This window comes from Triturus cristatus, chromosome 12 (assembly GCF_964204655.1).
Source record: "Triturus cristatus chromosome 12, aTriCri1.1, whole genome shotgun sequence".
Taxonomy (NCBI): domain Eukaryota; kingdom Metazoa; phylum Chordata; class Amphibia; order Caudata; family Salamandridae; genus Triturus; species Triturus cristatus.
In genome coordinates, this window is record NC_140595.1 from 793,378,976 (window position 1) to 793,394,915 (window position 15,940).

A 15,940-nucleotide genomic window follows, 5' to 3' on the forward strand; every position below is an offset into this window, starting at 1 on the left:
GAAGATGATTACCTTAAAGCAAAATCCATTCTTCTTCCCCTGTGCTGTCTCTAAAAGAGATTGCTATCCCAGTAGACTGCTCAAGACACCAGTCATAAATATGCCGACAAATAAGCTGTTGAGAGTTTATTTTGTTCTATCTACATTTGCCTGGATTTGTTCCCTACATTTGGATACAAAAAAATACTTTTATTACAGTTATGGCTCCCAGTCATCGGTTTTTACTGATTTTTACAGATAAATACAGACGGAGAACAATGTGTCTGTATTTATTTTTAGAAGAGGAAAACCTTTGAAAATTGTGCTTCTTCTGAGCTACTCTCCATGCTGTCCTTCATGAATGCCAGGCCAACAACTGAGCAGCTAGACACCATGAGTGTTAAAGGATGAGATTTCCTTAGGTACAGGCATATCTTTACATATTTGTATATAATGCTAATATTTATCTGCAAGTGTAGTGTTTTGTTATATTTGGTTGCTTAGTTTGCTAAAGCACAACAGGCATCCAACTGAGTCCATGTTTATCATTAAAATAAATGCGAAAATATATAATTTTACATCTCAGTTTCTATTTAGACAGAAAATAAAAATTGAAAAAATACCAATTAGAGGGCCAAAAAAAAAATATGGATAGAAATGGAAATGTTATAAATATCAATGCCATAAAACCGGTAGCCCTAATTATAATAATTCAACAGTTACAAATTAATTCACATTGTCATTCTTTTTATTTTATTAGTGTTTCACCTTTTTAAAATATTAAGTCATTTTTTACAACAGTTTTTGCAACGGTACACTTATTGCATCAGTGCTTCAGGACTGTGTATCGGTGATTATTAAATTACAGCTGTATGGAATGAAAGAATATATTGTTAAATATGGCCATTTTGTAGCACCAGTGTTCATATTGGTTTGAAAAAGAGGTATGTTCCATTTTTCTCATTCGGATTGCAGCATGCAAAGATTTCCTTGTTGCTTCTTTAAGTAGTTTGCAGGGATTCTACCTAAGTTCTATTTCTAAGGTTCGAAACTGCTAGGGTCCTCTGCCTTTTTGTCCACAAAGGACCAGCTTGTGATAAGTCTTGCTTAAGTATGTAAGATGGAATTACTGGTCTTAATCAAGCTCCATAGAGCTCATACCTTCTGGTGCCAGGAACACAAGGGATCTCTGGTCAGGTGCTGTTCCAAGTATATCAGCCCATGGCAAGGGGCTGTTCTCCCCAAAAGGATTGTGTCAAAGTATTGTGTCCTTCTCAAGTGAGGTTTCCAGATCCTTTCCTTCAAAATCAAAAGAGAGAAGAGGAAGGCATTACAAAGTAGGTTTAGTTCTAAACGGAAAGGCCCCGTTATGCACAAACGTTTCATGTTCACACTAACAGCAGCCAGTGGCCAATGTCTTACGCTTCGCTACACTGTCCACAGTACGGAAGAGCATAAAGAAGTGACTTTAAGGCTGGAGAGAAGCAGAAAGCTTACGCTGATTTCTTTCCTTCATTCATTTTAAAAGGCTGTTAGTCTACGTGTGGCTTCCTCCATGAATCCTTTAATTTGCAATTCCAGCCCAGGCATCTGCAGATTTTCTCTAGGTGCGCTTCCTCCATCTGTTTTCTCCCCATTTAATCTCCTCTCTTCACTTGGCTAACTTTCTTGTATTCTTACAGATTGGCAACCGCATCGGTGTAAAACGCTGCTCAGATGATTCCATGCATATTCTGCTAGATGGAGAGGATATGGGACCTGCTGCCTCTGGTGTTGCCAAGGTATTCCGCTATCAGTATTGAACCTGGGCTTCTTCCCCTCATTTGTTGTCCCACTGTCTCTGATAATCTTGCTCTCACAGCCTTGATCCCTCTGGCTCAACTTTTTATTTTACTCTCACCCTAGTCATTTTTGTTACAAATAACGCTTTTTATGCCCTTTTTTTTCACTTGCGTTCCCTTTGCTCCTACTTCCCTTCTTTGGTTTATCTCTGGTTTTCTCCACTTTGTTTTACTTCTTTGCTACATCTTGTTTCTTATTGGATGATCTGGTCTTTCTCAGAACGTGTACGTTGTGCTTGATTTGTACGGCCGCGTGACCGCAGTCTCAATTGTCAGCTCCACCGTTCAGGAGGAATCAGACGGCACTAAACCTCCATCCATTACATCTGAGATTTGCAGTGAGGAAGAGGAGGAGGAAGAGCACTCTGCGGTGAGTGAGCCAGATACTTCAGGAATCTGATAAGGACATGGGTTCTTAGTGGAGTGAATGCTGTTTGTTAGTGTATGATGGCTGGGTTAATGCCCTTGACATTCGCAGTTGATGTACTGATGTGTCCGTTCATATAATTCACGTGTTTCTTTGTTCATTTAGTCTTCTATGGTAATGTGGTCTTGAGGTAATTCACAATTTTTTTGGTGAGAGCTCTTTAGATAATCTAAGCCAGCTGTGGCAGTGATATATTATTTTCTTCTCTTTATAAATGTTTCTTCAGTAACCAAATAATATCGATGCTTAAGATTTCTTTGTTATCTTACCCTGTTTTGCTTGTATGAGGCATCCACCCTTTGGGTATGTCTGCCTGACATGTGAGTGAGGCTTCCTGGGTAATTGCACCTGTCTAAGTTACGCTTTTCTAGTGAGCAAATTAGATTGTGGTAATTAATCTCCACTTGCAAGCATTTGTGGTTAAGAATTAAGTGTGCCCTTTCCTGATGTAGGGGTATGGTTGAGCTTGTTATCTGAGGGAATCCATTGCTTGAATGCTGAGTGGTACATGGTGTAAACAGGGGCAAAGTTAGTGTGTCCTAGGTTTTCACATCAGTAAATTGAAACTCGTGCTTCAGATTGAATGTCTGGTGTATGGTTCCTTCATTGAGAGGGGTATCTTCTAGGTGTTTATTTTCTTAGGAAATGGCAGTCTCTATTTTTGCACCATACGTGCAAGGTCCATTAGTTGAGGTACATGATATTTTGGAGTTAGGTGATGCCGGTCCTATTTTGTTTTAGATTTCCTCTCCCTAGCTATTTTACAATGCAGAAGACCTTAACCATGCCATGTTAGCAAAGGTGGTTAGTTTGAGCTGAGGAGAGAGTTGCAGATGAGCTACTAGGAGACATGAACATTTGCTTCTATTTATAGTGCGAGAATGAGGTCCCGACTGCTGTGGCGGCTCCCGTAATCACGACCACCATGGAATTCTTGGAGAATCATGGTAGGAACATACTTCTCTCTAACGGAAACCAAACAGCCACACGGGTCTCAAGCTACAACCAGGGCATTGTGGTCATCGCCCAGCCATTGCCTCGACAGCAACTCTTCCAGGTAAGCATATTGGAGCTTTTTGGGGACGGTGCAGGCACTGTGGGCTACTTGAAGAACCTCATCGTCAAGGTTTGGGAGAGGACCAGGGCCGTACTGGCCATAGCAGACACCGGGCGTTTCCCCTGTAGGCTGCTAGAGTGGGGTCCGGTTTTGGGCCCTTGGGGGGGAGGGGGGGCGGGTTGTTTTTGTTACTGGGGGTCGGCAATATCGGCCCCTGGAAACAAAATCGGCCGAAACCGGCCCTTGCAAACTGCTCGGTGCACTCCCCCTCACCCCGGGGTGAGTGGGGGGGAGGAGGGGGGGGGGGGGGGCGGCCGAGCAGTTTGCCAGGGCCGGTTTCGGTTCCCAGTCCGGTCCTGGAGAGGACGAAGCATTGCTTTTGAAATACATCATTTTTGGTAACACTAGCAGTATCAACGTTCCTTCTCAGCCTAAGGCCTTACCATCAGTTTATTTATTTCATTTTATTAGATTCCAGTATTATTTAGTTTCTCTTTGCGTAGTTGTCTACACAGAACTCTTTCAGAAACCTCCAATCTTAGCAATTCATTTTTAGGTCTCGCCTAGGCAGCGCATGCGCTGTGTTGTCGAGAGATGCTGTATACAGTATAGCTAGGGAAGCTCCGCCCACTTTCCGCATATCTTTTTCATTGGCTGAAATTCTAAAAGCTGCAATCTGATTGGCCATGTTGTCATTGCTGTACTTCCACAGCTATTGGCCCCTTTACTTTTAAAACAGTTTTGTTCCCCCTGCCTCCCCCTGTTCCCTCCCGCAGTCCATGACTTCTCGGACCACCACCACCCCTCCACCCCCTCCCGTTCCTGCCTTTTTTAACGCTCGTACCTCTGTTTAAAATGCAATAGGGCTCGTGTAAATACGCGTCCTATTGCATTTTAAATGCTTGTTTGTCCTTTGATTGGTGGGTAAACTCGCACTTGTTTTTTGTTTCGCCTGCTAGAGATACCTCTGGGGCTGCATCTGCGCCGAACACACCATATGCCATTATTTGTGAGGAGACCCGGGAGGAGAGCGTTATCAACGCATTAGCGCAACTTAGCATAACGAGAGGAGGTGGCGAAAAACTGAGAGCAGCAAACTTGGTTAGTTTGTGTTCCCCCGTTCATGCCTCGTCGCCGCACGTAGTGTAGGAACCTCTTGCTGACCCCGCCGCAAACCTGAGCCATGGGAGCTGCTCATGAGCCAGCCTCTACCACCCGGGAGAGACAGAAGCGGCGAGGGCAAGAGAACGGAATACAAACCCGTCCGCCAGCAGGACCCAAAACCAAACAGGACCGGGCGAGTTAGCCTCCCCCCCCCCCCCTCCCTTCGCAGCTCTGCTGATCAGCCGAGGGCACCGGAGCCGCTGGCCCGCAGCCAGCATCAATGTGGTACGGACCGAGGATGATGCCGGTAAGTGCTGGCCTACTGTTAAAGCTTGCTAACTCTCAGCAGCACAGCCAAGTCAACAGAGATGTGTGCGGGTGTCCAACCGGCAACAAAACGGATTCCAGCAGGGCCGCCCAATATGTATCGGTAAATAATCACGTGCAGTAGGGCTTTAAGTAGGAAGAAAAAACTGGGGGGTGTCTCCCATAGGGGCGTGGCCAATGTAATTGAGGGCATGGCTTAAAACACTTATGCTAAAAATCTGTAGTGTGCGCCCGACTGGTGTTTTGCTGTTTCTGTCCATTCATCTGGATATAGAACAGAACAAGTAACATTACATGTACAAATGAGCACCACCTGTGATTTAGTTATATATAATATTAAACGTGCTTCAGTTCTTGTAGGATATGGCGTAAGTCTAGAGCTGCCGACCTTCGAGCTGAGCGTGCAGGTTTGAGCCTCACACCCGCTCAACATCCTGGGATTCAACACATGAATACGTCCTTGTGTGATGTTACTGGTGCTCATGTCTGCTATATAGAAAACTGACAAACGAGTCACTGCAGAGTTGCATCAAAAGCAGTGCTGGGTGCTATATTGACGAGTTAAGTTTCTTTCTTCTCTCCAACCCCCCCCCCCCTCCCCCCCCCCAACCTAGGGTAAAAATGGAGAACCCAATTGGGACCCATTTCAGCACCTGCTTTTAAGAGCTGACAGTGCTGAGCATCGGCAGGACCCGGCCCACTTAAAGCCCTGACTTGCAGTTACTTCCACCCGATAGTAGATTCACGCTGCTTACTTGATACATTGAAGCATAAACAGGCTGTTTTTGCTCTCTCCTCAGTCCCATCACCAATCTGTTACTTCTGGCATTCGTGAATTGCTGCATAATCTTGCCTCATGCTGGGGTTGCAGCTGGAGTCTAAAAGATATTTTGACAATATATATGCGCAAAATGCCCTCACCCCCAAGTGCTTCGAGCTACACCTGGTATTGCTCAGTGTATGTTTATTTTCTTACATATTGACTGATTGAAGGGTCTTTGGAAGGCGCAACCTTTGTGGTAGGCCCTTAATCAAAACCTTTAGCAAAAAATTGGCATTAATAAAAAAAAAATCAGATCAGTTACGGAACGCTTAGCCTCCGTCATGATGCACTTTGACCTGGCCATGCCTTCCCAGACTGTAGTTGGATCTCAGCCAGTAGGGGGCCTCAAATGAAGCCTTGAAATCACTGTAACTGCTGCCATTGTTAACAATCGTCACAAATTCCCAACAAGAACTGTTTTCCATTTTATGAGGATGAGTCACTCTCAAGTTTTTCTTGTCGCCCACCAACAGACGGAGATCAGGGCTCTGATAAAATGTTTTGATAGCTGAACTTTTGTCCTCTTGTCAATTTGTATTTGTAATCGACGTCCTCATCCTGAAGCCGTTTGAAGTTGTTATATTTAGGTGCCCCTGTGCACAAATAGCATTCTGCTGCATAATTATTATCTTTTCGTGGATAGATTATACTGCTCGGAGGGTGTCTGGCTGAACGCGGCTTTTAGAACTACCTGATTTTTGATACTCCTTTTTCGCACTTACTGCATCGGACTATGATTGTCTCCCGAGCTTTCAGCCTCTCTGTGCTGTGCAGCCAGACACCGTTTTTAAGTAGTAGGCACTGTTTCTTTTTCAGCTGTCTGTTCCTCCTCTTACTTCATAGTACAGGAGACAACAGTCTTCCATTTCAGCCCAAGGCAACTCAAGGTCGCACAAACTGGTCAAGAGTGGCTGTTACTTAACAAAACTCATTGGAACTGCTTTGGGGAAATTTAAAAACACCATTTCAGTAAGATTGGGTCTCATGTATAAATATGTTTTGCAAGTGCATTGTTATCTGCTAAATCACTTTTGCTAGTCAGGAAAGCTTTTCTGACTTGTCAAAGGGGTAATGCATCTTATTTCGAATCGCTAATAGAAAGGGGTGTTTAAAAGTATTACCCTCCTACTTTCCAAAAGTGTGGTAGTGCAGACGCTCGGAGAAAAGACTGCACTCCAATCCAGGAGCACGCACATTTCTCTCTAGGTAGATGGACCCTCAGCTCCGTGGTCAGCTGCTTCTGGCTCGTTTTAGACATTCACACATCCTGCAAGGGTGGTGCACTCCTTCCCTCTGAGCAGGAAAGTTGGCTTCTAGGTTAAAGAGCAGTAGATGTTTCAGCACCCGGGCTAATATGCTGCATTGCTAAATATATATAAGGGCAAGACCGATGCATTGCAAATGCTTGTTATATTTTAGCAGTAGCCCTGCTTGTTACCACATGAATGTTTAAGGGTATGTAGTAATTTATGTCTGGCGTTTTAAGAACTGTATTCTCTTTTTTTGTAGATGGGAGTAACTTGATTATAAGAACTTTCAATAAGAAAAAAACACTACAAATAGCAGTGAAAGAAGTAATTATAAGCCGGACCAATAAAGAGGGTAGAACAGTCAAATTCTAAACCTGCCAACAAGACAGCTCCACTCACGTACACCTCTACCCTCCGTTGATGTTAAGCAAATAAACCAGAATGCTGCTTGTAGTTTGGATACAGGAACGGATGGTCGATAAATGGGCTGCATTTGCCTGTAGACAGCCTTTGCCTGGTCTCTATGAACTATCTTTTCTTCTGTGGTTGAAGGTGCTTAATAGCTTCCTCTTTGTCATCTCTTCTTGAGCTGTGGTAATGGTTTTATTGTGTAGTTAGGAGTTGTTCTTGAAGCTCTAGCATTACATTTGGAGATGAAACACTATAAAATGTGCTTTGCCCATAGGATGTAAAAAATGCTTAGTATTCTATACCGGAATTTCAAATGAATACCCCTAACTGCAGAGGGGAGCAACCTCTGACCCTGCTCGCAGGCAGGTCGCTCCCCTCGCTGCTGCTGTGGTTTGCCAGACTTTGCTTTGCTTGCCTAATTTGGTTTTCTTCCAGACTTTTGCTTTGATTGCCCATTTTTGGTTTCCATCTGCTTCTCTCCTGTGCCTGATTTTTCCCTTGCTCCCCCCGCCGTCCCTCACCACTTTTTCCCGCCGCTGCGTCCCTGCAACACCGCCCCCCCTGCTCTCCTATTCGCCACCCCGCTCCCAGCTGCTCCTCCCTCCCACCTCCCTTCATATGCAGGCCGTGCGCCGCGGGCACGCAGCTGGTGCACCGAAGGCAAGCCCGTCCGCGTCTGTACCGCGCCCAGCGCCTGACCTCCTGGCCCCAGTGAACGCCACGATGCCCGCCCCCGCAACGATGCCAGCACCCTCCACGCACCCAACGCCGGACGATCACACACCTGCTTCCTGGCCGCCCCGAAGCGCACCCAAGGACCCTTCTCCTGCTGGAACTGCAGCTTCACCAGCATACGGGCCACCAACCCACCGAGCAGGAAAGAAGAGCCCAACTACCTCAGATGCATTCTTCTCAACACCCGATCCGCCCGCAAACACGCCGTTGAACTCTGGGATCTGCTCGACTCAATCACCCCAGACGTCTGTCTGAGACCTGGCTGAGCCCCTCCTCGGCACCCGACATCGCCATAGCCATCCCGGAAGGCTACACGATCACCCGCAGGTACCGCACCAACTGAGTAGGAGGAGGAATCGCCATCGTCCACAGCAACACCCTCAGAGTCTAGACCAACACCGACGACACCCTCAATACCGCTGAACACCTGCACTTCCAGATCCACACCGACCCCAACACCACCCTCAGAGGAACCCTCGTCTACAGACCCCCCGACCCCGACCACAGTTCAGCGACTCCATCGCCGGCTTCGTCAGCACACACGCCCTCGGCTCCACAGACCACATCCTACTCGGAGACCTGAACTTCCACCTCGAGAACAACAACGACACAAACTCCATCATCCTGATCAACAGCTGTAAGGAAGTGGGTTTCTATTACAGTAACCCACCCCACCTTTTGCCTGATAACTAATGCACTTTTCCTTATTGTGCCCTGGACTCCTGCCAATCAGGTACCCAGGGCCTGTGTTCCTTCCCTAAAAACTGCCTAACAGCCAAAACCCGATTGGCATCTCTGGTCACATGTCAGCCCCTGGTAAATGGTACCCTAGGTACCCAGGGCCTTGTGACCAGAGAAGGCCCCTAAGGGCAGCAGTACTTATTGTGCCACCCTTAGAGGCCCTGTACCCTGACACACACACACTGCCTTTGCAGGCTGAGTGTCTTGGTGCAGAACAAAACCAAGAATCGACATGACACACATCCCTGTGTGCCATGCCCACAACACTCACTGCCCTGGCATACCTCAGTCACTCCTCTAGCTGGGTGCTCTATGCCAGTGGTGTGGGCACAGGTGCATGAGCCCTGTGCCCCTACAGTACCCAGGTCCATTTTTGGGCACTGTACGTGCAGTGCTGCAATTAAGGGTATATGGTGCTGGGAGGTCAACAACACGAACTCCACAGCACCATGATGGCTACACTGAAGACTGAGAAGCTTGGTATCAAACTTCACAGCACAGTAAACCCACACTGATGCCAGTGTGAGATTTACTGTAAGATGCATGCCCCCTGAACCTAACCTACAATCCTGTGGCTGCCACACAGCAGACATGTTGCTGGACCCCTTGGTAGAGAGCCATCCGCTCTCCTGGGTTTGCAACAATGCACATCCTGGGTGAGGTGCTAGGTCTTATTCCCCAGGATGGGCAGGGGAAGCTTCAAAGGCTAGCTGCCTTTGTGAGCTTCTCCAGGCCACTAGCTGTACTCAACAACTGGCCCCTACCGGTTCTGACCTCACTCTGGCGGGAAGACTGACCGGAAACCCTAGGAAGGAAAGGGGGTGTGCCAGCCTCAGCCAACGCCACCCCTCAGGGGAAGGCGAAGTGAAGCACATCTCCGGGCTCTCGCCATCTTGAAGATGGGGAGCCCTGCCCAATCAGGACTCGGCCACAGCCCCCCTCCCATTGGTCCCTGCCCTTTACCTGCCTGTAACGCCCCTGAATTTAGTATTTAGGGGCACCCTGAACCTTCCTTCCTTAGATCCAGATTCCGAAACAGCAAAGAAGATCAAGAGACAAGAAGACCTGCCGTGCAGCTGCTCACAAGAGGAAGACACCAACTGCTTTGGCCCCAGCCCTACCGGCCTGTCGACCCTCGAACCTGCTCCTGCTAAACCCCGGCATCTCCAGTGGCCAGCAACCTCACAAACCCCGGAGGACCTGGCTACCTTGTGACTCTAAGCAACTGGGACTCCCACAAGCAGTGGTACTGCTCAAAGCAAGTAACTGACCCCTGGCATCAGCCAGGAACCGCGAACCCTGCACACTCTGTACCCGCCAAGCCTGGCCTGTGCTGGAGTGAACAAAGACCCCGAGGACATCCCCCCGGCGACTGTGACCCCGAATCCAGCACCCAAGGACCCACCTCGACGCTCCTGACAACTCCTGCAGCCTCAGAAACGGGGACCCCTCCAACCGCTACCAGCCGAGGGTAAGATTTCCCGACACCAAAAGGCACCCCGGCGCCCTGCGACCCCCTGTGCCCAACTCCTGGGTGCCTACCTATCCTCCAACTACCCAACTTACCTCTCGAAGTGGTGGTCACACCTGAAGAATCTTCGTCCCCGAGCTTGCAGCCTTTGTTTGTTTTTGAGCTTCTCCATTGCAATCCATTGATCGCCCGACGGCTCAAAAGCACCCTGCACCCAGCCGCCCGAGTGCCCCTGGCCGTGCAATATCTACTCTACTGTACTTCCCCATTTGCTCTGAGCAAGTGACCAGGAGCCCAGCTCCCACACCGCGTGGCCTGCTAGCCAGCAGCCACCAACCAAGGGTCCCTCTGCCCCGCATAGGATAACATTGGGCCTAACTCACTCTGCACCCGGCTGCCCCTGTGCCGCTGAGGGTGTAACAGCTGTACTGACCTGACCGTGGGAGATCCCTGAGTCTATGCCCAGAACATTAACTCTGCCAGTCGAGTACTTACCAAAAAGCCGATAACTCACTTTTCTTCCATAGGGTAACATTGACTGGTTTCACTTGGAACTTCTTTCAAGTGTGGAGTTTCTAAACTTTAAAATATTCACCTAAAATCAACCGAGTAACGAAAACGAAAATACTCACCTGCTATCAGGAGAGATCCCAGTGCTGGATCTTGGTGCCCAGCACTGACCCTGAAAAATATTTACAACCATTCTTACCGCTTACTCAATTTTCTTCCATAGGAAACCATTGACTGTTTTTTCTGTGAAATTTCTTCTAAGTGTCGATTTTTCCAAACTACAAATATTCTTTAAAAATCGTACAAAGTGTGAAAACGTAATTACTTACCTGTTTTAGGTAGATGTCCCAGTACTGAGCCAGGAGCTCAGCACTGGATTACAAAAGTAACGAGAACATACTTTACCTGCAACTTGAATTTCCTTCCATAGGATAACATTGCCTGTTTTTTGCTGAAAAAGTTTTTGTCGATTTTGCAAACTTACAAATATTCTTTAAAAATTGCCTGTATAACCTAAACGCATTCTCTCAACTGCTTACAGGTGGTACACTAGTGCCGGATCCAGGATCCAGCACTGAGCTAGAAAAAGTAACAATAACCCCACTTACCTGCTAAGTGAATTTCCTCCTATAGGATAACATTGGTGATTTTATTAGAAAAAGTTTGTCAACTTTTAAATTACCAAAATATTGCTTAAAAATCACAACATTAACTAAAACGGATTTACTCACCTGTTTCGAGGAACTGTCCCAGGACTGAATCTAGGATCCGGTCCTGGAGTTAGAAAAGTAATCCTAAAAGTAATCAATTGCATTTACTTAGAATTTCCCATTGAGCTCCATGCAATTGTGTTTGAATTGTGTTACCAATTGCAAAAAACTGTAACTATTGCATTCAAAAGACTATTGTCTATTGAAAAGTATTTAACTAAAGCATCTCATTCTGAGAAAGTATATTTTGATACCTATTTTTGGTTCTAAAATAAAACTGCATATTTTTATACAAAAACCATTGGCCTTAGAGTTCAGTTATTGTGTGTGAGACCATTTGCTGACTGAGTGTGTACAAAAAATGCTTTACACTGTCCTCTGATACTGCCTTACTGCTTGACCAAGCTACCACTTTAGAGAGTAAGGTTATATCTAACTTTAGCCTCTGCCAATCCTCTGGGGACTGTGGACTCTGTGCACACTGTACCTATTTGGGAACAGTATATACAGAGCCACTTTCCTATAACAACCTCGCCAACCTTGGACTCTGAGAACTCGTCACAACAACCACCCACTCCGCCGGCCACACGCTCAACTCCATCTTCTCCGCAATTTCCCACGTCTCCTTCAACCACACCACCGAACTCCACTGGACCGACCATCACTGCATCCACTTCACCTTCTGGAAACCCACTACGCACCACCGCACCCAACAGATGCCTCACCGCCGCTGGAGCAAAGTCACCACAGCTAACCACCACCCTCGCCCAGAACCCACCTGCCAACCCTGACACCCGCAACCTTAGACAGTAAATCGACGACTGCACCAACACCCTTGCCCCGGTCAAGAAACCCTCCAACAGCCACACCAGCAAGAAAGCCAGCTGGTTCACTGAAGACCTTTAGGCCTCCAAGCAAACCTGCCGGAAGCTAGAGAAGAACTGGCTCCGAGAACGGACACCGGACAGCTACGCAGCCCACAAGAACGCCACCCGCAGACACCATCACCTCATCAGGGCCACCCAAAGAGCCTCCTTCAAAGACCGGCTAGACAACAACGCACACAACAGCAAAGAGCTCTTCAACATCGTGAAGGAACTATCCAACCCCAGCTCCAACACCAACAACATCCCACCTTCGCAGGACCTGTGCGACTCACTGGCCACTTTCTTCCATCGCAAGATCGCAGACATCCATGACCGCTTCAACGCCACGACCACCCCGACAACCACTGAGACCTCCGCCCCACGACCACCTTCCTCACCAACCGCCTGCTCTCCTGGACCTACATTAACGACGACGACACCATCAAGATCATGAACACCATCCACTCTGGATCTCCGTCAGACCCATGCCCTCACCACGTCTTCAACAAAGCCAGCACCTCCATCTCACCCCATCTCCGGAAAGCCATCAACATTTCCTTCGAGACAGCTACCTTCCCGGAGAGCTGGAAGCACGCAGAGATCAACGCCTTACTCAAGAAACCCAAGGCGGACCCCAAGGACCTCAAGAACTTCCGGCCCTTCTGCCTGCTCTCGTTCCCGGCGAAGGTCATTGAGAAGACCGTCAACAAACAACTGACCCGTTACCTCGAGGAGAACAGCATCCTGGACCCGTCCCAGTCCGGGTTCCACAGCAACCACAGCAATGAAACCGCCCTCATCGCCGCCACCGATGACATCAGAACCCTGCTAGACTAGATGACCGTACTTGTAATAAATGTAAAGATGTAACATATGGCTAAGTAGCGCCGCCCGGCCTCCGGGATGTGGGCAGTACGGCTGTGTACCGCACGGATGTATGACTAAGGGGGGCGAGAAATCTGCGTTAATGGCATTTATCCTGAGTGTTATACAGTATATTGGGACCTACAATAAAAATGGTTTGACAAAAAAAATCAGAACCCTGCTAGACAACGGAGATACTGCGGCCCTCATCCTCCTGGACCTATCAGCTGCCTTCGACACGGTCTGCCACTGCACACTACGCACACGCCTCCACGACGCCGGTATCCAAGAGAAGGCCCTGGACTGGACCGCCTCCTTCCTCTCCGGCAGAACACAGAGCGTCCGCCTCCCCCCTCCCCCCCCCCGCTCTGAAGCAACCAAGATCATATGCAGCGTACCCCAGGGATCATCCCAACGCTGTTCAACATCTACATGGTGTGAGAAGTTGGCCTGATATATGATGTCACTAATTCTAGTGTACACCTTGTATCAGTCCAAACAACCCTTATGGTGATTGGTTGTAAAGTCAACCTTATAGACCAGCTATCCTAGTGGTAGCATGGACAAGAGCAGTCTTAGGCTAAACTCTGAATGGCATGTGAAGCCAGCTGTTATACCATATGTAATCCCTTGAATACCAAATGAAAGGACACCACAACAGATATATATATAAATAGAATGCATTTATTCTAGTCAAACCCTCAGCACTCTTTGAGATTCGAGGTAAGTACAGCACAGTCTTAATTAAGCATACATTGAGTCACACAGGTAAGTAATACAGTTAGGCCCTAGGGGCCACGCAAACCATATACTAAGTAAGTGGTATAAGGACCACTGTCACGAACACAGGATAAGCCTAGGCCTAGGGAATCGCTGGGGCTACACTAAACTACCAAAGGTTAGGAAGTGGGAGGCCCACGGGATTCAGGTGCAGAGTGGAAACACTCACGCGTAATGCGTAAAAGTCGATAGAATTCTTAGCAGTTAGAAATCAACAGTTTTAGGACACTTCTGGTATAGCTAGAAAGTCGAGACCCGGAAACTAGACCCTAGGATAGTCAATACCCTTGTGAGCACCGAAGTACTCAAGTTACCTAGCCCACGGGTTGCGGGTGCATAGGTGTGAACTTGCGTCGGGTTTCGTCGTGGACTTCTATGGATGCCTGAAGGAAAGTTGCTGACAGGCAGTCAGTGAAGAGTGTCTGGTGGATCCCAAGGAGGGGATCAAGAAGGAAGGAACCTGCAAGCAGAAGGGACAGAGTCTAGGTCACCAGCCAGGAGGAACCAGGCGATGTCGTGAAGATGCAGGTGAAGAGGTGAAGCTTGTCGCAGCAGCCACGGGTACCAGGAGACGTCGAGGACGACCAGGACCAGGAGGTGAGCTGTCCCATGAAGGCACTTGCGGTCGGCGGCGTCGAAGTCGAGTCAGGACCCAACAAGCCTTGGCAAGCGGAACCCACGCAGGATGGAGGACTTGCTTCTGGTGCAGACCAGGAAGGTCTGGGGTGCTTCTCTTTCACAGAGGAGCGGGTGCCAGTCTGGAGGAGCCGGACCAGCAAGATGAAAGTAAAGGTTCGTCGTCGCAGAGGCTACTAGCCAACGGGCCAGCAACCGGACAACACGTCGAGCAACACAGGTGCAGAAGGGCCCCACGCAGAACACGTGAAGTGTGGGGAGCTGGTCTTCTTTGCAGATGGTGCTCGGGAGTGGGGCTTCTCAATTCCCCAAGCACAGCCTCGAGGGAGCCTCAGAAGTCACGCTAGTCAGTTACTAGCCAGTTACTAGCCACTTTTCCCAAGTCGCCGGTCCCACGTCCCTCGTCGCCTCCACGGGTCTCGGCTTCGCTGGAGATGTGGATCTGGTTCAGAGGTGTCTGGAAGTCTCGGCGCTGGTCAGTCTCTGCAGTCGTCCCTCGTAGGATTCAGTCGCAAAGCAAGCAGTGGTCGCTGGATGGTGCCTGGTTGCCCAGGATGGTCACTCCTTGGCCACAAGGGAGATTTCTTCAGTCTTCTTCCTGAGGTCGAATGTCGAAGGTCCAGAGTTTCTGTACAAGTTGCAGATTCAGGTTAATCTAATTTAGCAGGTCTCAGCTACCTACTGATATACTGGGCTGGGCTACCTGCAAGGTCCCTCCTATGGGTGGGACCAGGAAGGGGAGTGGTTACACCCCCTTTCCTTTGTCCAGTTTCGCGTCAGAGCTGGGGCTGGAGTGCCCCAGCACCGGTTTGAACTGGACTATGCATGGAGCACCTTGTGTGCCCCAGGCATGTCTAATTCCTTTCAGCCCTCCCTGCCCCAATACACTAAAGTCTGTCTAGGGAGGTGCTAGCACCTCCCCAAGCAGGAAACCTATTGTCCAGGCCTCCCTGGCTGGGAGGGCTCCCAGCTGCAGGAGGTCAGACTCGTGTCTGTGGCAGCAGCATCCATTTTGTGATGCTGAGGCTTTGGTCAGTTAAACAGCAAAGTAGGATTTTAACATGTCTCTCCCTCTAGAAGGGGGGAATAATATCCTCATCACCAGAAATGGGATGGGGGTATTATTCCAAAGTGTTAGACACCTTACACGACATGTTTCGATAAAGCCAAACCATAGTTACCATAACCGTTTAAGATTATAAGGTACTTTAAGAGTATATGGTAGGCTATATCATAGAACAGCTATAAGGACATGGTTCCGAAAGCTGCAGACAGGCTCAGCTCATGCTAGAGCACCATCTCACATGTTACCAAGCACTCTGCCTCCAGGATTGTTAAGGCCTGCCATAGGAGTGGCTGATAGGTACACATGTGTCTATTTTAAGGGTAGATATAGGTATACTATATC

General features: G+C 48.3%; 1 protein-coding gene across 2 annotated transcripts in view; it reads left to right on the forward strand.

Annotated features, from left to right (window-relative positions):
* Nucleotides 1–15,940, forward strand: part of NEURL4 (neuralized E3 ubiquitin protein ligase 4) — a 277,509-nt gene that overhangs the window by 128,600 nt on the left and 132,969 nt on the right. For both annotated transcript variants that reach the window (XM_085638608.1, XM_085638609.1), the window contains exons 19-21: nt 1,662–1,760; nt 2,041–2,190; nt 3,122–3,304. In XM_085638608.1, coding sequence (XP_085494734.1) covers nt 1,662–1,760; nt 2,041–2,190; nt 3,122–3,304 — 432 coding nt within the window. The remainder of the gene's footprint in view (nt 1–1,661; nt 1,761–2,040; nt 2,191–3,121; nt 3,305–15,940) is intronic.